At 37.0% G+C, this 22,878-nt stretch overlaps 1 protein-coding gene across 1 annotated transcript in view; it reads right to left on the bottom strand.

Annotated features, from left to right (window-relative positions):
* Positions 1–701: 701 nt before the first annotated feature.
* LOC141301439 (serine/threonine-protein kinase BRSK2-like) overlaps positions 702–22,878 on the bottom strand; it is a 92,209-nt gene continuing 70,032 nt past the window's right edge. Inside the window, exons 17-20 of the mRNA XM_073831665.1 lie at positions 20,478–20,601; positions 16,821–17,001; positions 15,467–15,556; positions 702–4,859 (exon numbers count right to left, since the gene is read on the bottom strand). Coding sequence (XP_073687766.1) covers positions 4,648–4,859; positions 15,467–15,556; positions 16,821–17,001; positions 20,478–20,601 — 607 coding nt within the window. The 3' untranslated portion in view covers positions 702–4,647. The remainder of the gene's footprint in view (positions 4,860–15,466; positions 15,557–16,820; positions 17,002–20,477; positions 20,602–22,878) is intronic.

Below are 22,878 nucleotides of genomic sequence, written 5' to 3'. Positions count from 1 at the left end.
TAAAAACCCCACCTTGTACGCATAACAAGCCATTTAAAACACATAGTTAGTGACTAACACAATCTTTGTCATGGAATACACTTACTTGTTTAAACAGGGAGAACAAGAACGCTCAAACTATGAACACTATTTTTAGGCTCTGAGGTAAATTCCACTGTCAGTTTATCGCGGCTATAAAAGTGTTTCGAACGACATACGAACAACAATTAAACATTTTAATATCGCCTAGTAGCTGCTTGTAGAACAGAAACTCTGTAAAACATTAATAACTTACCTTTTATCGTGTATGAAAGCGTCGAATCTGTCAGGAAACACGCCAACACGGAGAAGCGGAGGGATACAAACAAAGTGAAAAGTCCTAATTCGTCAATCAAATTGGAGGACTAACTTATGCATTAATTGTTTGCACAAATGGAATAGTATTAAAGTAAAGATATCAAAACAATATTAATGTATTTAGTGTTATTAGACCTATAAAAACAGTGACATACTAAATGTATTTCATATGCTTATCACAGTAAAAAAAAAAAAAATCATTCTAACATTCTAAGCTTACTACTTAAAATTAAAGAAAAGGTTCATTTAAACATGTATGTGTACACAAATTGATTTCGTATAGGCCTATGGACATCCTCTACTGATGTTAGTCTATATCATTGTTTGAAAGATAAACACACAAATGCAAACATGAACACTCATCATCCTATTAAGTGAATGAGTTTATTGTTTCATTTTTCTCTCTGAAATTGCTCACAGTTATGATACAAGGGGATTTTTACAACTTTAAATGCATGTTCCTGCTCTGCATGGACATTTTTTTTTTCTTTTCTTCATTGAAGTTTTGCTTTATAACTGTATAAAATAGGAAAGTTAACAACAGGTATTGCTTTATTATTGTTTCATTTAAACAAGCTGTCTGTAAACGGGGCCGTGAACATCCGAAACTTTCTCGTTCGAGGTACATGGTACAGATAAAGGAAGCATTTTATAAACTGATAGCCTACCATGTAGACACAGCGAGTTAGCGAAAGCTGCGTCGCGTTGCTCGCTTACAGCATAGATAGAAGAGAACATGACAGGAAAACAGGAAGAGAACGAAAAGTTGCAGAGAGACTAACAGAGGAGAAAAAAAAACGTGAAGGCAGGTGTTTTTCTTTTTTTCCCATTAAACAATGTAAGGAAAGCAGTTCAGAGAAAACAGCGTGATTTCTGAGAATTGTTACGTCAAAGCCATGCAAAGAAAATGCATGCATGCACACAGCAATACAAGTCAAAAGCAAAGAGCAGGAATGGCCTTCGAGTTTCCCGAGGGCCACCACATCATATTTACAGTAGAACTGATCCAAGAACAGCTTTTTTGTCATCCATTGTACACACACAATGATATGAAGCTGACATTGATATCAAGAAGTTCTTTTCCTCCCCATAGAGGCTAAACTACATTCTTAAATTACTGTTAAATTTGCTTTTTTGTGGTTCGTTTGTTTTAACATACTATTTTGTTCTCTTTTGAAGCTAGGAAACGAAAGATTCGTAAAGTCCACGGTACTTTTACAAATCAAGACATAAGAAAGTTTCTTTAAACGAACAAAATTGTGTTGCCCTGATACAAACAAACACATTATTGTCATAAATAACATTCAAGTTCTCATATATATATAATTAGATGATAATAAATAAGGACAGAGATAAAACAGAAGGAGAAATACAAAAATATCCACAATGTATTCAACATTTTTTGTATCTGCTGGTAGCGAACATGAGAAATGATCTGAAAAGAAAACAAAAATAAATAAAACAGACAAATCAAACACTGTATTTCAGTGTCTACCCAAATCGATTAAATGAAACAAACTGTTCCATCACATAATAAATACAGAAATACAAGGGTTAAATAATAATTAAATAAAGACTGGCAACACAAGATTTCAAATCTGAATCTACAACAGAACTAAAGCTAGTGTCACATCTAAACATTGTATTTGTACATAATTATGTTCAGTCTGTACAACAGAGATTCATTCATTAAGATAAATTCATTCAGTACTATTCCCCCCACCCCATCCCAACCCAAACTCACTGAAATCCGTGTTTCAGTCCTTTTGCAGCAATGATTTCAGATCAAGTGATGTACTTCAAACATAAAGTCGTAAATAAATAAAAGAGAGCAAATGGAAACGATAAAATTGGAAAAAGTCCACATCCTCCAGGACAAGTTCTCAAAGTCATCTTTTCCTTCTCGATTTGTGTTTCGTTTTTTTTCCCCAATGGTCTTTATAAATCTGAGTCCAACATCCTAGAGTTGAGCGTGTGCTTACATCAAGTATTTTGAGTGTGAATCTGTTCCAAACCTACAGTAGTGAGCTGCCTCGTTGTCCACTGCCTTCTAAAAGCAGAATGCACACTTTTATGAATCTTTTGTTTGCCGAAAATTTGTCTTAGATGGCAAAATCAAGGCTAAAATTTTGTGTGCTTAAGGTAGTTTCTGAACTCATTTGTAACCCCATATATAACATGCTTTATTAAGAAAGCTTATTTCTGCCAAAAAAAGGTGATTACGATACATATTTTTTTAGTCAGAACTGTAAGATATAAACTCAGAATTGAGATTACGAATTATGAATTTTCTCCGGTTAAATGCAAGGTTATATTCTGCAATTCTGAGAAAAAATTTGAACTGTGATATATAAATTGCAAAATATAAACTTGCAGTTATGAAAAAAAAATGCAATTGGGAATTCTGTGAAGTCAGAATTGTCAGATATAAACTCTGAATTGCAACAAAAAGTAGTTTTGTGTTTCTGCCATGGAATTTAAAAAATGGTAATTGTAAGTTTTTATCTCACAATTTAGACTTGGAAACTTGGAATTACGAGATATTCTGAGAAGATATCTCATAATTCTGAGGGGAAAAAAAAGAATTACGATACAAAAAGTCAGAATTCTGAGTTCCCTGGTGAAAAAAACAGCTAAAACCAGCCTAGTCTGGTCGGCTGGTTTTAGCTGGTCAACCAGCCTGGTTTTGGCTGGTCATAGCTGGTCAGCAGGCTGGTTTTAGAGGGGTTTTGGCCTCTTTCTCAGCCTGGCCAGGCTGGGAAACCACCAGCTAAAACCAACGTGACCAGACTGGAAGACCAGCTAAAACCAGCTACTTCCAGCCTAAACCATCTAAGACCAGAGCCAACCAGCCTAGCTGTTTTTTCAGCAGGGTTAAGTCACAATTTTCCTTTTCTTTTTTTATTCCATGACAGAACTAAGCTTCCGTAATTCAGAAATAGCAACTTACTACAAAAAAACGTGCAACATACAATAAACGGCTCAAACCTGAATCAAATTAGTAAAGTTTGCCATTAGCATGTTGCTACGCTAACAACTTATCTGAAACACTTCATAAGACAGCAACTCTGTGATACAAGCATGTGCACTAAAGACTCAATTCTGTACTTCAGTACAGTTTGCAGTTAGCATGTTGCTAAGCTAACAACTGCACAGATAGACTTAACGTTCGAGTTCGATGTTAGCTTGTTGCTATGCTGATAGCTCTAAACATTAAAGGCATAGTTTACCCAAAAATGAAAATTCTGTCATTAATTACTCACCCTCATGTCGTTCCAAACCTTTTTCATTCTCAGAACACAAATTAAGATAGTTTTGATGAAATGGAAAGAAGAAATCATTGAATAAAGTCGTTATTTTTGTTTATTTTGAGCACAAAAAGTATTCTCGTATCGTACGGGTTGAACTACTAATGTTACATGGACTGTTTTAACAGCGTCCTGGCTGGGTCTAAAACTCTCTCAGATTTCAGCAAAAATATCTTAATTTGTATTCCAAAGATGAATGAAGGTCTTACAGGTTTGTAACAACAAAACAATTAATGACAGAATTTTCATTTTTGGGTGAACTATCCCTTTAATGTGCATAAAAATAGACAAACTTGCAAATATTGAGTCCTTAGTTTAATTAAATTGATTTAAGTGCTTTCTCTGTCACTTTGAATGGACTTTTTTATTAAGTTTGTTGCACTGCATTAAGGATATTCTCTACAATTTTATCAAAGTGAGGTATCTTAGAGGAAGCTCACTACGTTTTGGAACAGAGCCTGTTGGTACAGCCAACCATTTTAACATGATATGATGGCAGGGGAGCACACAGGTTGATTAGGAACAAATGTAGGTGTTTGTATCTTAGTCCTCGGAGAGACCGGAGAGCGGGTGGGGAAGAGAATGAAGAAGGATGAAGCGTCCATCTCCTTGGAGACCTGCTTGTTCATCATGAAAAGTGCCGTCTGTCAAAAAATGTCCATCTCAGGATGTGCAGGGAAGTGGGGGGCGGAGTTTTAATACGTTTTCTGAATAATTCCTAGCAGCAAAGACAAGCCGTCACAAAGGTGAGGAAAATGGGAAGACAGACGTAAAGACATGAAAATATCTGGGGGAGAAACGACAGGGGTTTGGGAAGGGGACTGGCACAACGACATGGCAGAGACGGTGAAAGGGGAAATGTGTCTGGATTTGTGTCATAATTGGTTTTCGAACAGTCATTCCATCATACAAAAGTGTGTCCAAATATAAATTCCATCACCTCTAAGATTATGTACATTTTGAGTGCTTTTATGTAGGTTTGAAAAGCTTGGTTGGTAAAGTTTTAGGGCTGCTCCTGTGTCCCAATGGATGCCACCAGCTTGGCATTGTCCCTGGGATTGCCCGCTGGGCATTTAGAGTCACTAGGCTGAGGGTCATGGCGACGGGCGTTAGGTGGGTGATTGTTGGGCGTGCCAGGTGGAAGAGGCACCTGGCCGTTCTTCTCGTCTGAAAAAAGTTGTTTAATTACGTCAAAGAAGTTACTCAACGGGCTGCCTAGGTACACAGATAGGAAGAAAAGGAAAAAAGAGAGACAAAGAGAGAACAAATAGAGAAATGAACAATGGGTTCACACGAGGAGAAGTGGACAGAAAGGGGAAAGAGATAGGAGAGGGGAGAGAAAGAGGGGAAAATGTGAAGACTAAGACTTGGAGAAGCTTTGAGGGCCATACTAACATTAAATGTTGGAAATTCTGTACAAGATGAGGATTCTCTAGTTTAAACCAGAAAAAAACAGCTTCTAGCTCGTTTCTAGCTGGCCATTAGCTGGTCCAAGCTGGTTTGCAACTTAGGCCCCTTTTTCACCAGCAGGAACCAGGTGCTAGTTCAGAGCTAGTGCTATTGCTGGTTCGGAGCTGGTTCAACTTTCAAGCCTGGCAAGAACTGGTTTGCTTTTCCATGGGCTAGAGTAGAGGTCTTTAACCCTGTTCCTGGGGATCCATTATCCTAAAAGGTTTAGCTACAGCCCTAATCAAACACACCTAAAGCAGACAATCAAGCTCCTCAAGACTGCTTGAAAATTGCAGACAGGTGTGCTGATGCAGGTTAAAAATAAATTTTTGCAGGAGAGTGGGTCCCCAGGAGCAGTGTTGAAGACCTCTGGGCTAGAGAGCCACCACAGAGCCAGATCTTACGCCACTGAATACGTCTTATCTTTTCCAGCAACGCTAGTGCACCGACGGCAAACACACCAGGCGTGTTCGAGATGCATTGGCGCAACGCTAACCAACTGGCCCACAACACCAGAACACTGTGAGAGTGATTGGAGAACAGACGACTCTTTAAGCTTTAGAATTGCTCTAGCAGAACTTTAACGCCATGGTCCGCACAGCGCAGACAAATCCCGAACAAGCTTTGCGAACCTACATCGGCATCCAAACACGGCGAATCCAAAGTGTTTGCGATTAGCTGCTATTTAAAAAAAAAGCTTGGTTTCTGTTCGTCTTGTTGGTCACGGTAACCTCGCCCCCAGCCCCTGACACAAGCGGTTCTTACTTCTAGACCAGCAATGTTTTGGTGCTACTTACGAACAAATTTTCCTGGTTCTAAGCTAGTGCTTTGGGTGTCGAAAGACAAAGAACAAATTTGAAACTAGACTCTGGCTCCGAACCAGCACCTGAACTGCCTTGGTGGAAAAGGTGTAATATAGTACATTCAAGTTACAATATTTTGCCAGTATATGTGTTTCCTGGAAAGGAAAAACATGATCATGGAATTGCCAGCCCTATGCTTTATGGCAGGGGTGTACAAACTTGGTCCAGGAGGGCCGGTGTCCTGCAGAGTTTAGCTCCAACTTGCCTGGAAGTTTCTAGCATGCCTAGTAAGACCTTAATTAGTTGGGTCAGGTGTCCTACTAGGATTGGAGCTAAACTCTACAGGACAGTGGCCCTCCATGACCAAGTTTGGACACCCCTGCTTTACGGCTTGAGCAACAGAAACATAGCTACAGCATCATAATTAGCTGTAGCTTAGATGGTTAATGAGCTGGACTAACAGATGGTTGGCACCTGGCTGAGCAAGCAGATCATACTGGACCAGATAAATCACCTTGACTGCCAAAAAAAAGCTTGACCTGTTTTTTCCAGCCTAAGTTCAACTAGGTACCCACTAGCTGGTTAGCCAAATTATCATTCTCGGACCAACAATAACCCAGTTCTCATGTTCCAGAAGCAACCTTACCAACTTAAAGGGAACACTAGGTATTAAGACTTATAGCTTAATATAACGTAAATGATGTCTCTTACTGAAATATTTAGTAGAAAACCCATGAAAGATTTACGTTATTTAAAAATTCCACATTGTTATATACATATTTTGGACTATGGGGTGCCATTATTTTGATTACGTAGAACGGTTGTACTCTGTGAGATACTGGCACTGAGCTACGCTGTTTCTACCGCAACCCAACTCGGAATACACAATTCGGAAAACTAAAATACTGATACGATGAACACAGCTACTGAAAGAGCTTACAGATGGCAATGGATATAAGTGTGGGCTTAAACCAAATGCTGTATCATTGATTTTCCAGACAAAGAGTCTAAACACATCCATATACTGAGTGAAATCCATGCTGAGAAACTCCTTTAGTGGCCGCGGCATCATGACAAGTGTCGGCATGTTTACATTGTTTGTAAGCTCTTTCAGTAGCTGTGGTCTACTAAAAGCCTCAAAGCCATTAGGGCTAAAGTGGAGGAAGTTTTATTTCTCCACAGGCATCTTCCCATTCTTTTCTCCTCTTCTCATTGCTAGGAAAGAAGTGAAGACTTTGCTTCTCTTGTTGCCCTATGACTGGAAAATGCGTAATATTTTTACCGCAACAACTCGGAATACACAACTTGGAAAATAAATATGGATACAATGCCACATTGTGTGACTTTTGGTTGTAATTTTTAGTCAAAGGGCAAAAAAGAGAAGTGATGTAAGTTATCCTAGCGATAAGAAGAGGAAAACTTCCTGAAGACCCACGTCTGTGTTCTCTCCACTTTAGCCCTGATGCTATTGAGGCTTTTAGTAGACAACAGCTACTGAAAGAGGTTACAAAAAACATTGCTTGTCATGCCATGGCCACTGAAGGAGTTTCTCAGTATGTATTTAATTTGATATCCAGGTGCGTTTAGATTCTTTGTCTGGAAAATTTATGGTACAGAGTTTGGTTTAAGCCTATGCTCATATCCATCGCCACCTGTTAAGCTCTTTCAGTAGCTGTGGTCATCGTATCAGTATTTTCTTTTCCGAGTTGTGTATTCGGAGTTGTGTTGCGGTAGAAATAGCGTAGTTCAGTGCCAGTAGCTCACAAAGTACTACCTTTCATAATCAAAATAATGGCGCGATGTGGATTTTTTAAATAACGTAAATTTCTTTTTCTACTACATATTTCAGTAAGAGACATAATTTATGTTATATTTAGCCATACAAGTCTTATCACCTGGGGTTCCCTTTAAGATGGTATTACCTGTTTTTTCTAGCAACATTCTTGACCAAGTTGGTATACCAGTCCAGCCAACAGCTGGCAGTTCATCTGGTCAACCGCCTAAAACAGCTTGAACTAGCTTAGAAACCAGCTACCGTGTTCCAAAACAGAGCTACCACCTTAAATGCTCCAAAAGAGGGTTTTCACAGCGATGCCATAGAAGGACCAGTTTTGGTTCCCCAAAGAACCTTTCAGTGAACAGTTCTTAAAATAACCATTTTTTTCTTAATATAAAGAACGTTTTTATAATCTAAAGAATTATGGATGGCAATTATGGTTCCACAGATGGCAAAAGTTCTTTGTGGAACCATTGATGCCAATAAACAACCTTTATTTTCAAGAGTGCACCACCTTAAAGTCAACATGAAACAACATTTGCAACCCATTTCACTTCAGCCAAGACGCAAGTGAAACAGAATATTCCGCCCAAAACTAAGGTGGGACAGTCAAATGTGAGTTTGCAGTGAGTAGGCTATTGTAGACTACTACTTTTGAGGAAGCTATTTGACCTAGAGGATGAGACTGAAGGTGATCCCCAAGAGCATCTTTAACATTTATTTTCAAATCTATCATGTACTATTATATGAAGTGCCCTACTTTAAAGTGATAGTTCACCCAAAAATAAAAATGACCCCAATACTCACCATCAAGCCATCCTAGGTGTATATGACCTTCTGCTTTCAGACATATAGAATCAGAGTTAAATCTAATAAAAAGGCCTGGCTCTTCCAAGCTTTATAAGTAGTGAATGAGGGTTGAGATTTTGAAGGCCAAAAAAGTGCATCCATCTATCATAAAAGTGCTCCACACGGCTCCAGGGGGTTAATAAAGGCCTTCTGAAGCGAATCAATGCGTTTGTGTAAGAAAAATATCTATATTTAAACTATAAATCGTGAATAAAGTCATATACGGCTTTAATCAGCTAGGATGGCTTGAGGGTAAGTAAATCATGGGGTTATTTTCTTTTTTGGGTGAACCATACCTTTAACAGACATTAAATTACCTAAAAGAAATGAATAGCTTTAGCCAACATTATTTCTGACCAGTGGGCCCCAAGTCAGATTATAACAACATTAGTTATAATTAGTTAGTTGCTTAAGTTTGCTAAAAGACTAGCATTGTTTTATTGCATTGTACTATTTAAAATAAGACCAGGAACACGTATTAAGAAAGTAAAGAGAAAGTCGGTTTTCACCCTGGTAGGGGTGAGGCACATGGCTTTATATAGCCAACGTGAGAGAGGCTAGATAATTAGAAAAGGCTCTAAAGTAATGAGAGAAGCGATGTGGCATCTGTCACTGCAGAGAGAATGACACTGAGATCAGTCAGAAAACCCACACATGGGTACAATGTACCCTTTAATCTTCATTCTGCTCACTCCTCAAAGTCACATAAGCCTATGAAGTGTCATCTGTCCGGTTCAATTATAGACCATATTTCATAGGCGGATTAAACATCAACAAGATGCCATCAAGCACTCTATATTCTGCCTTGTTTTTGAAATTATGTTCATGAAAAATAATTTTGAATAAAAGACTACAATGTCTGCAACATTTATTTAAATTATTTAAACTCTTGAAATCTTTCAAAGACTAAATAGCACAAACCTCAAACGTTCGCAAGACTTTCTGTAAACTTTTTTTTTTTTTTTTTTTGAAAGGCTTTTTAAAACCTGTGCATCCTGATTGCTGGAACTGATGACTGGAAATGGCGGTTTTCAAACGTTCTTGGCATTTGTGTGTAATATGCAGCAGACGGTCTGTGAATAGTCCATTTGAGGCTTAGATTAGCCTTGAGCTAACTCCGACGGCATGAGAAAACCCCCTTTAGTGTACTTGGTTTAGGATACTTCCAAACTCATGAATACACATGCAAACCTGCACATTTACACCAACTGGCACTCAGTTAGTGGTGTAGGGTTCATGTGAACATTTGGGGGCACATCAGAGCCTCTGGTGTACATATGCACAGCCTCATCTGTTTGCCTCATATAGCCAAGAAACTAAGCCACGAACACGGTAAGTGTAACAGCCAGTTAATGTTGTGCACATCTTAACACACTGTATCAGAAGTGTTTTAGTGCACACAAAACCTAAAGGAAAAAAAAAAAAGAAAAAAGAAAATTGTGCTGCACTTACTGACTGACAGGTATTTATGTGGTTGGGTGCACTTAAAATGCAATGTACTATACAGGACATGCGGCATTACAAGTGCTGTTATTATCACAGGTTTATATAAAGAAAAAAGGTGGTGTGCGTGATAAAGTACTTCAGAAAGTTTTTGGACACTTTAAGCGATAGTTCACCCAAACATGAACATTCATGTTTTATCAGATCTGTGCATATTTCTATTTTGATTCAGACAACATTTTCACTGGAGAAAGCAATATCATGAATAAACGACTCTGGAAGGAACGATTTGAAGTTAAAATGTCTTAATTATGGATTTGTTTCTTAGCCTTTGATGTTAATTGATGCCCTGGATGGTGTAGATAGCTTGTGAATTATTGTTATGTTTTTATTAGCTATTTGGACTCTCATTCTGAAGGCACCCATTCACTGCAGAAGATCCATTGGTAAGCAAGTGATGTAATACTACATTTCTCCAAATCTGATCAAAAAACAATTTCATCTACATCTTGAATGCAGGGCTCGTACAGATACTGTAAAAGCACTATTTTTTTGTTTTTTTAAGGACTTCAATCAGAGATCTCACTTATCATCAATGTCTACTCTTTCGAATTCTAAAAAAAAGGATAAATAGATAAATAAAAATATACTAATAAAACAAAATGGCAAAAATAAAGTGAAGCACATGCAAAGTATTACTACCAAAGTATTATTAAAGATTAGGACTGGATCACAAATTATTTGACTTAGATCGGAACTTCCAACAGCAAATCATTTGATTTGAATCATTTAATTTGAATCATTTAATTTGAATCATTCAGTTTGGTTTGAAATGATTCATTATACGCGATTTGAAGTCCCAATCTAAATCAAATGATTTGTGAACCCGCTTCGAAGTCCCGATCTAAATCAAATGATTTGCGATAAGCGATTTGCAGTCCCGATTAAAGTCAAATGATTCGTAAACCCACTCCGAAGTCCCGATCTAAATCAAATGATTCGTGAACCTGCTCCGAAGTCCCGATCTAAATCAAATGATTTGAGATATGCGATTTAAAGTCCCAATCTACGTCAAATGATTTGTGAACCCGCTCTGAAGTCCCGATCTAAAACAAATGATTTCCGATATACGATTTGAAGTCCTGATCCAAGTCAAATGATTCGTGAACCCACTCTAAAGTCCCAATCTAAATCAAATGATTTGGGATCTGCGATTTGAAATCCTGATCTAAGTCAAATGATTTGTGAACCCGCTCTGAAGTCCCGATCTAAATCAAATTATTCGTGAACCTGCTCTGAAGTCCCGATCTAAATCAAATGATTCGTGAACCTGCTCTGAAGTCCCGATCTAAATCAAATGATTCGTGAACCTGCTCTGAAGTCCCGATCTAAATCAAATGATTCGTGAACCTGCTCTGAAGTCTCGATCTAAATCAAATGATTTGCGATATGTGATTTGCAGTCCCGATCCAATTCAAATGATTTGTGAACCCTCTCCAAAGTCCTGCTCCAAATCAAATGATTTGCGATATGCAATTTGAACTCCCAATCTGAGTCAAATGATTTGTGAACCCTCTCCAAAGTCCTGCTCCAAATCAAATGATTCGCAATATGCCATTTGAATTCCCGATCTAAATCAAATGATACGTGAACCTGCTCTGAAGTCCCGATCTAAATCAAATGATTTGCAATACACAATTTGAAGTCACAATCTACGTCAAATGATTTGTGAACCCATTCCGAAGTCCTGATCTAAATCAAATGATTTGCGATATACGATTTAAAGTCCCGATCCAAGTCAAATGATTTGTAAACCCGCTCCAAAGTCCCGATTTAAATCAAATTATTTGCGATATGCGATTTGAAGTCCCGATCTAAATCAAATGATTCATGAACACTCTCTGAAGTCCCGATCTAAATTAAATGATTTGCAATACGCGATTTGAAGTCCCAGTCTAAATCAAATGATTTGTAAACCTGCTTCGAAGTCCCAATCTAAATAAAATCATTCGCAACATGCTATTTGAAGTCCCAATCTACGTCAAATAATTTGTGAACCCGCTCCGAAGTCCCGATCTAAATCAAATGATTTGGGATATACGATTTGAAGTCCCGATCCAATTCAAATGATTTGTGAACCCTCTCCAAAGTCCTGCTCCAAATCAAATGATTTGCGATATGCAATTTAAAATCCCAATCTAAGTCAAATGATTTGTGAACCCTCTCCAAAGTCCTGCTCCAAATCAAATGATTTGCGATATGCAATTTAAAATCCAAATCTAAGTCAAATGATTTGTGAACCCTCTCCAAAGTCCTGCTCCAAATCAAATGATTCGCAATATGCCATTTGAATTCCAGATCTAAATCAAATGATACGTGAACCTGCTCTGAAGTCCCGATCTAAATCAAATGATTTGCGATATACGATTTGAAGTCCCAATCCAAGTCAAATGATTTGAAAACCTGCTTCAAAGTCCCGATCTAAATCAAATGATTTGGGATATACAATTTGAAGTCTCAATCCAAGTCAAAGAATTCCCGATCTAAATCAAAAGTCCCGATCTAAATCAAATGATTCGTGAACACTCTCTGAAGTCCTGATCTAAATCAAATGATTTGTGAACCTGCTTCGAAGTCCCGATCTAAATCAAATGACTCGCAATATGCCATTTGAAGTCCCAATCTACGTCAAATAATTTTTGAACCCGCTCTGAAGTCCCGATCTAAATCAAATGATTTGGGATATACAATTTGAAGTCCTGATCCAAGTCAAACAGTAAATTATGATAACTCGCTTTGAAACAGTAAATTATTTTGCGATGCATTGGTTTAACTTAAGTTTCGGAAAAGCTCAGTTTCACACATCACTACGTGCTTTTTAAAATCATTACAAGCAATGTTGAAATTTGAAAATGAATGGCTCTTTTAATTTGATCTGGCTTTTGTTAGTGAATTGCCTAAAAGGAATGATCGAAGTCATGAGTTTAAAATCAATGTTTTTTGAATTGTATAAATTTTGTGTGAAAAGATATATGCTTTAAACACTTATTTCATAGATACATTGTCTTTTTTTACCTTTTCAGGAATATTGTTGTTTTTAAAGATTTTCCACGCCTTAAGTTTCAAAAAGTCAAATTCAAGCACCTTGTACGAACCCTGTAAATGGCCTGAGGGTATATAAATGTTTAGTACATTTTTATTTTTTAGCTTATGCATCAACATTCAGATATTTTTAAGTTTGACTTAAGCGTCCAAACACTTTCTTTTGCCACTGTAATTGTGCAGCAAGTTGGTGTATTTAACACAGAAGCCGTAAGAGTCTTACCACACTTTGACTTTGAGACTTTAGCGGTTTTTGCAGCACACTGAGAGCTCTCTGCGAGAGAGAAACATTCGTGTTGACACCAGACAAAATTGAAAAAAAAAAGTTTTGGGTTTATAAATTGGATCAGCACATTAGCTCATTAGATTCACTGTGTACGCTCTTCATCATGCCCATGTGAAGCAAATGAGCAATTTCCAATTAACAAGCATGGGGCCAGATGTCTTCATCTAGACTACATTAGGGGCAAGAAGACTTTGGTTGGGTGGTTATTAGACAAGTTTGTGTGGGTAATTACGCTTGTTTGGGATAAAAATAGTTTTTATGAAACTAAAGAACATTGGGAGGTTAGTTATTTGCATACACTCAGAAACCTCCACAACCTCCTACACAAAATACCATAATTAAATCAGTAATTTAAGTGTTTATTTTTGGAGCGGTGAGTGTAATCTGACTGCAGCGTGTATGTGCCATTCATCTGCAGTGCAGTAGTGCTTTCAAACCGCAGTGAGTCATACAGCACTGAATGAGACACGGAGCACATGATTGTGACGTGTCTAAGTGAAAGCGAAGGAGAAAGAAAGACAGACAAAGACATTGGGGTGGAAACAGAGAAGGACGACAGGAGGAGAAAAAGTAAGGATCTACTTTCTTGAGATGGTCTGGGATGTCTTTCTGTTGCCCAACACTCCCTGAAACCTCCTCAAATTGGCAGCAACAAACATTGTTGACTACTTAACACTCATTAAATACTACTTAATAAGTACTAGAAGTTATTACTAATATTTGTATTTGTAGGAATAGCCAAAAATACATTGTATGGGTCAAAATTATAGATTTTTCTTTTATGCCAAAAATCATTACGATATTAGGTTCCATGAAAATATTTTGTAAATTTCCTACCATAAATAATTCAAAACTTAATTTTTGATTAGTAATGTGCATTGCTAAGAACTTCACTTGGACAACTTTAAATTCAATTTTCCTCAGTATTTAGATTTTTTGCACCCTCAGATTCCAGATTTTCAAATAGTTGTATCTCGACCAAATATTGTCCTATCCTAACTTATTAAGCTTTCATATGATGTATAAATCTCAAAATTAAAAAAATTGACCCTTATGACTGGTTTTGTGGTCCAAATATTCTTTGGAACCTTTGAACAGCAACAATAAGTTATAATAATTGAGCAAAAAATCTAAATCTAATCTAAATTTAAAGTTAATGCAGCCTTTCATTTATATTAATATTTCTCTTTTTTCAGCCAAGTCAAGAACCTTTGTATATTGTCAGAGTGTTGAACAAATATAAAAAGAGCATCAAAGGTGCTAAATATAACTAAATGTCCCTTGAGATCCATTACCAATAATTACTGAAACAATCTGCAGGGTGTGCATTTAAAAAAACTCAAAAACTTGGGTTTATATGCATTGGTATTATCTATTAAATGCTGTTGTTCATCTAACAGACCACAAGGTGGAGCTGTTATCAGGGAGATGGTTGGGACACAGTCAAATATCATCATGTGTCAAGAAGAGAGGACGTGCACGGAGTGGATGGAGAATAGGATGGAAAAGTGCCTTTTCTTTACGTTTCTCCTCTGAAAAAAAAACACATAATCAGCCGTTCATCCTTGAAGCTCTGGATAGTTCAAGGTAATAGAAGATATATACAGAAGAAAAACTTTCCCAATACTTGGTATATCATCGTAATGCCCCTGATTTGTGTCTTCTGTGATCCGGTTGGTTCAGCACAATAGCTGATGCTGACAGAGCAAGATTTCGGTTTTAGGGTTATCCCGACCTCAAATGGTAGCAGGACCCTTTACATAACCAGTCCAGATCCTTCATCCAACAAGGACACTGTCTCCCAAAACTAGAAATCATGAAGCTGAGGTGCCTACATTTGGAAAACTGTCAGGGAAATCTACTGTTAATGCCATTTGAGAAATGGGAGCAGCGGTGTGGCCGAAGGGAATCACCACGAATTGGAAAACTCCCTATTTCTTCTAGCATCCAAATGGGGATTGCTTTAGGCTGGGATCATGTGGAGAATATTGTGATGCTGTGTTGGGGTGTGCTGTGAGGGACATGCATGATGGAGGAGGGGTATAAACAGGCATGAGAGGGATTGTGGGGCTCGGGACGGAGTGGGGGAAGGGACAGGGGGATTTATACTCACCAGACAGCTGCTGGACTCCTGGCTGGTCGTGTGTGCTTAACAACTGCGCCTGAATCGTTTCTACCACCCGCTTGAAACGCCGGCTTGGACCTGCAATAAAGTGTAACAGGTCACATATAAAACTCTGTTGAGATTAATGAGTACTCGATAAATCTGATTAATCGCGTACTCATTCGCTCAGTTTGCACCTTAATAAAAAAAGCTCCACAGACAGAACAACTGAAGACTTTTAGGAATCTGACAGGAATTTATTGTAAAACTACTTGTAACTTGGAGTCTTTCTTATCTCTGCTAGGTGGACAACAACATTATTTAACATTGTGCATGCTGTAGTCGATAAGAGCTGCTGCTGGCGCTATCACATGGAGACGCAATGGATATTAATGGTAGAAAATAACGGAGGATGATGCATTAGCCAATATAATAATGCATTTTTAGGTGTTCTATTTATCTCATGTTGTTGTTGTGATCTGCAATATAATGATGGGATAATTAGCGTGTAAGAGGCTATTTGGCTCAGTCTAGGACTGTTCCTTAGAGAACAGACTGAAAGTTTCTTCCAAGGCTAAGTATACGATTATGGGCTTTATGTTAAATATTTACAGAATACTTGTGATGACTTTGCACCTGTATCTCTAAAATAAATTTAGTTTGTCCATAAAGTTTCATCAAGGCAATGGGTCTCATTCACTTACTATGCTTATGCACGAGTTTGTAAGTGAAATCGTACAAATGTTTTACATAACTCTTCTAACTTTTGTACTCAAATTTATTGTTCTAAATTTAGAAATAAAACCACATGTACTTTGGACACATGGTTCCTACTTTATAATACTCCAAACATATTAACAAAAGAATTAGATGCAGAACAAATTCATGTACAGACAGTGTTGTGAATTAGGTGGACAATTTTTGTTAAACATTCTCCTGTGTGCATAAATATGAATAATCTGCATAATTATTACTGAATGAGACCCGATGTAATTAGACTACAAATTAGAAGTTGTAAATAAAACTCAATGTGTTACTTGCGATTCTCTGTGAAATTTACTGGCAATTTCTGAGTGAAAATTGTATTAAAATTAGTCATCTTTTTCATCCGGCCATATTGCCAACTTGACCCAACCTGTGCACTACACTGGATTTTTTCCTTTTTAAAATACTGTTGTAGGGTTTTCAGACAGAATGAATGAAATTATCCCAAACATGCTTCAACATCATAGGGAAAGATAAAACAAGTCAGTTTTTTCTCTTTTGCGCACGGCTATTTTCGTTCATTTTAAGCTACGCTGGCGTTCTACGGTCTTGATGAGCACTGATATAGCGGTGGCTTGATTGCGGTTGCTGTGGTTACCTGAGAGCAGAGTGAAGGTGACTGAATAGATGCCGTTCTCCTTGGTGGCCGCGGTGCTCTCGGTGTACGTGATGTCGACCTGGAACTTAACAGGCTTCTGGAAGACGGTGGGGCCGGCGGTGGATTTGTACTCAGCCCGAAAACTCGTCTGCGAGACGACGCTGTGACTGAGGCTGGGTATCTGAGGAAGAAGGATCAATGCACTGTTAGATATTTGGAAACAACTATGAGGAACCTCTATGGAAACTTGCAAAAGTGTGGCTGTTTATTTAGGTGTGGTTACATGGCAAATTTTCGCAAGTGAAATCCAATCATTTCAAAAGGATTTCGCAGATTTGATACTGGGTTCAGGATGTTATGCAAATTCGCCATGTTGGCTCACTTTATTTGGAAGTAACTTCAAAGTTGTGCTTCATATGTCACAACACTCTTGTTAATAGATTTTTTTTGCATGCATAATTAACCAAAATTTTCGGCAAATTTTCATAGGTGAAGTCCAGTCATTTCAATAGGAATCTTGATATTTGGGTATTTCAGATTTTGCATCTGGTTCAAGTTTGTCATGTGAATTCGCTGTGTCGACCCAGAGAAAGCTGCTTTATTTTAAAGTGATTTCTGAGTTGTGCTTCATATTTCACTACACTCTTGCCAATAGATATTTTTTGCATGCATAATTAACCAAAATTTCTCCATTCACCATTGTTCGGCGAATTTTCGTAGGTGAAGTCCAGTCATCTAAATAGGAATTTTGATGATTGGGTATTTCAGATTTTGCATCTGGTTCAAGTTTGTCATGTGAATTCGCTATGTTGACCCATAGAAATCTGCTTTATTTGAAAGGGATTTCTGGGTTGTGCTTTATATGTTGGTACACTATTGCCAATGGATGTTTTTTGCGTGCAAAATGTAACCTAAATGTCTTCGTTCACCATTGTTCGGCAAATTTTCATAGGCGAAATCCAGGTATTTCAATAGGAAAGGTGTTTGTTAATTTCAGATTTTGTATCAGTTCAAGTTAATGTGAATTTGTCGTGTTGACACTATATTTGAAACTGAAATTTTCTAAAATGTTGTGCTACGATTGTTGCTACACTATTGACAATGGATGTTTTTTGCATGCAAAATTTAACCAACATTTCTTCATTTACCATTGTTTGTTGAATTTTTAGAGGCGAAATTCATTCATTTCAATAGAAATCCAGATGTTGGGAATTTCATGTTTAGCATCGGGTTCAAGTTGGTTATGCAAATTCACCGTGTTGACACAAAGAAAGCTGCTTTATTTTTTAAGTGATTTTTGGTTGTACTTCATGTGTCACTACACTCTTGCCAATACATTTTTTTTTTCATGAAAAATTAACCGAAATTTCTTTATTCACCATTGGCGAATTTTCATAGGCGAAGTCCAGTCATTTCAATAGAAATCCAGGGGTTTGGAAATTTCATGTTCAGCATCGGGTTCAACTTGGTTATGCGAATGCACCGTGTTGACACAAAGAAAGCAGCTTTATTTTTTTAACTGATTTCTGAGTTGTGCTTCATATGTCGCTACAATGTTGCCAATGCATTTTTTGCCTGCAAAATTTTACAGATATTTCTTCATTTTCCATTGTTTGGCAAATTTTCGTAGGCGAAGTCCAGTCATTTCAATATGAATCCAAGTGTTTGGGAATTCCAGATTTCACATTGGGTTCAAGTTGGTCATGCAAATTTGCTATGTTGACAGACAGAAAGCTACTTTATTAAAAAGTGATTTTTTGAGTTGTGCTTCAAATGTCACTACACTATTGCCAATGATGTTTTTTGCATGCAAAATGTCTTCACTTACCATTGTTCAGCAAATTTTTGCTGGCAAATCCAGTCATTTCAATAGGAATCTACGTATCTGAGAATATTGCATAAGGGCGAAACATTTCCACATGCAGATTTCATTTCAGAATAGCAAATTTGACACTCTTGACCCACAGAAAGCTGCTTTATTTGACAGTGATTTCTGAGTTGTGCTTCATATGTCGCTATACTGTTGCCAAATTGCAATATTTAACCCAAATTTCTCCATTCACAATTGTTTGGCGAATTTTCATTGGCAAAGTCCAGTCGTTTGAACAGGAATCTAGGTATTTGGGAATTTTCAGATTTCGCATCGGGTTCAAGTTGGTCATGCGAATTCGCCATGTTGCCCCATAGAAAGCTGCTTTATTTGAAAGTGACTTATGAGTTGTGCTTCATTTGTCGCTACACCTATGCCAATGCATGTTTTTGGCATTTCAATAGGAATCCAGGTGTTTGGGAATATCAGATTTTGCATCTGGCTCAAGTTGGTCATGCAAATTTGCACAAAGAAAGCTACTTTATTTGAAAGTAATTTCTGAATTGTTTCATATATCGGTACACTATTGCCAATGAATGTTTTTTGCATGCAAAATTTAGCTAAAATTTCTTCATTTACCACTGATTCTAAATGTTTGTATGTGAAATTCAGTCATTTCATTAGGAATCCAGGTGTTTGGGTATTTCAGATTTTGTATCAGGTTCAAGTTGGTAATTGCGAATTTGCCATGCTGACACAAAGAGAGCTACTTTGTTTGAAAATTAGTTTCAAAATGTCTCCATTCACCATTGTTTGGCGAATTTTTGCAGGCAAAATCCAGTTATTTCAATAAGAGATTTTGCATTGGTTCAGAGTTTGTCATGCGAATTCACAATGTTGACACAAAGAAAGCTGCTTTATCTGAAAGTGACTTTTGAGTTGTGCATCCATTGACAATGGATTTTTTTTGTATGCAAAATTTAAACAAAATTTCTCTATTCATCGTTGTTCTGTGAATTTTCGTAGACGAAACTCATTTCAATAGGAATCTAGGTGTGTGGGAATTTCAGATTTCATATTGGGTTCAAGTTGGTCACGCAAATTTGCTGTGTTGACCCACAGAAAGTTGAGAGAGTTGTGCTTCATATGTCACTATACTTTTGCAAATGTCATCGAAATGTCTTTGTTTACCATTGCAAAATCCAGTCAGTTCAATAGGAATTTGAGAATTTTGCATATGGGTGAAAATTTTTCACACACAGATTTCACTTCAGAATCAAGTTGGCCATGCAAATTTAACATGTTGACCCACACAAAGCTGCTTGAGTTAAGCTGCTCGGTACACTATTGACAATAGACTTATTCCTTGCAAAATTTCACCTGAAATTGTGCTAATACAACACACCTAAACTTACGTGTTGCTGAAGGCAAGGAAAACGTCACTAAGCGTGACAAGCAACTTTTTAAGCGCACATTTAAACCACTTGCAGGTCTAAATGGCAAACTAAACTCCCTTCCCTTCTGCACAAACCTCTCAAGGCACAACATCTATATGCTAATGATTCATGCCCTGCGTTGATTTTCCATTGACCTCTAATGAAAGAGGCAGCCACGGGGAGGATGGAAACATCACAGACTAGCATTTTACAGAACTGAAACACAAATCAGAAAGGTATTTGCAAATGTAAAAACACAGGCTTCCGGCCAAGCCTATCAAAACCGACGCGACGGGCAAAGTCTTTCAATCTGACAGAGAGAACGCAGAAGCATATATTCAAATATTCATAGCTGTCGTGTACAACGGAGGAATGGAATGGGATTGGAGGCATGCAAAAGAGATTGCTTACCGAGAGAAAGGCGTGGACGATGTCGGCTTTTATAGAGCTTAGTGGCTTGTCCCTAATAACCACGAAGATCTGCTCCTCTTTCTCTAGGTTGATGAAGTTACCAAACCAAGATTTTTTGGCAAGTCTGCAGAGCGAGAGATAGAAAACATGCAGTTTTTATGAAGTCTTCAGGGAGTACAAGATCAGTCCTTATCAGAGCTCGGAATAAGACAGATCCTATGGCGCTTATGCAAAATAAATTGATATTGAATAATTCATAAAAGGGACTATGTGAAAGAATGGCACACAGCAGAGGTCTGCAAATTAACATGATGAACTTTGCATGAGGTCACATTGATGGCTGCAGCAAAAAATAAATTAACTCATATAAAAATCCATAAGGCGCTCATCTCACAGCTGTGTTTGTACATTTTTTTTTTTTTAAGCCAAAATATGACTGATGATATAAATTTTAGAAGACTCGCCAAGTTGGATCACATATTTAGAGGCGCACAACATGGTCGCACTGATCTCAACAAAGTCTTGGGTACAACTTTTCAGTTAAATTGGCTACGATAAAAAATTGTTTGGAAAATGAATCTATAATTTAATGAATTGGCTCTGAATTGTCAATCATTAACACCCACTTCTGCATTTCTGTAAAATTCATAAAAAATACATTCACAAGTTTGAATATTTCTGGAATGTTGCCATGTTTAAACATTTAAGCACTAAACATTTTGAAAACTGTGAACAAAAATATACTTAATTGTGAATTTGTAATCATTTAAATGTATGAATCTGAATAAATAATCCAGAATATATGGTAGTAAATCTCAATCTCAAGTTTTACATTTGAATATACAGTATTTAAAATAAAAATTAAATATATATTCCAGACACTTATTTAATATTTAATTCTTTTTATAAATTAAGGATGCATTTATAATGTTCTTTTGAACTCCATTTGTCAAAGAACTATTTTGAATATTTGTGAATTTGTTCTGAAAATTGATAAAAATAATAAATGATTCTTGATATTTTAAAGTGTAATACTATTTACTATGTAATATATCAGTGAATATGTTGACTTTGCATTGCATGCACAGCATAGATGAGTACACCACCTCTAAAACATAAAAAAAATTCAGCAATTACTCTTTACTTAGAAGACATGTTAGGGATCTTTGGAGGTATAATGTTCTAACAAGCCTGCTTGATCAATTACCAAAGAAGAATGTCAAAATTATTCAGCCAAATAAGATTTTCTTATCAAAGTGATAAAATGTTGTGTTGGAAAAATGAGTACACCCTTCTGAAAGTTACTAAATAAGACAAAAAAAAAAAAAAAAAAAAATGGTTAGGTTTAAGGCTATTTTTGATCAACAGGTAAGTTGTGAACCATTTCCTGACAGTTAAAGGTGTTTTATAGCCTACTGAATCATACTCTTAATGCTGTCAACAATGAAACCACTTCTTAGCACTTATTTCTTAGAATAAAAGAGGACAATAGTACAAGAGGAATACCAAAATATTGTTTTAAGTGTGAAAATATAGCAGAAGTAGCACCGACATTCAAAAACGATGGACTCGTGACAAGGCTCCTGAAATAATCAAGTCTTCATTTAGTGATAAGTGAATTTTTGCTAAAAAAAGAGCCAGGTAAATGTCAAAGAGCATTAGTGTTGTCACCACTGGAATTACCAACTGTAGCCAAAAAACAATAAACCAATTTAACCTCTTCCAAGGCCCATATTTACAAAATATAGACTTCTGGGAATCCATACTCTGGTCTCAAGAGAGCATGTCAATCATTTCGGATCCATAAGCAACCAAAAATGTTATGTTGTTGCTAGATGAGGAGTATGGAGAGAAGTGCCTGGTTCCCACAGTGACATTCAGTGGTAGTTAAGCTCTTATATAGGGATGTATGAATGCTGAAAGTGTGAGGGAGTTGTGCTTTATCAATGCTGTCATGAATTCACAAACCACTGTGTGATGTAATACAAAAAAAATGAAACTGGAGATGCTACCCTCCCATCATTCCCTGCATTATTGGGCATTCTTTCAGCATGACAATGAAGATATTCATTCTCCCAAAGTGGAAAAACTCCCCATAAAAGACCAGAAGGTCGTCCCCCAGGAGTCAAACAGGACAGATTTGGCATTTTGTCATGAACTTGTACACTCAGTGCCAAGAAGGTTCAGAGCAGTACACTTAAAGTTCTGGAGGACATACTAAGTACTAGAATATTATACATTTCTGAATTAAATCTCATTTCTGCAATCCTTTATTTAAACAAAATTGGCTAAGTTACTTATTTTACAGAAAATATTGGCATATATTTTGTTGTTTTTATTAAGGACAGTGCCTCGCAAAATGCATTATGTTAAACTGCTTTAAATTAGTTTTTCCCCACAT

Source organism: Garra rufa, chromosome 25 (genome assembly GCF_049309525.1).
Source record: "Garra rufa chromosome 25, GarRuf1.0, whole genome shotgun sequence".
Classification (NCBI taxonomy): domain Eukaryota; kingdom Metazoa; phylum Chordata; class Actinopteri; order Cypriniformes; family Cyprinidae; genus Garra; species Garra rufa.
This window is presented reverse-complemented; position numbering and strand designations above follow the sequence as displayed.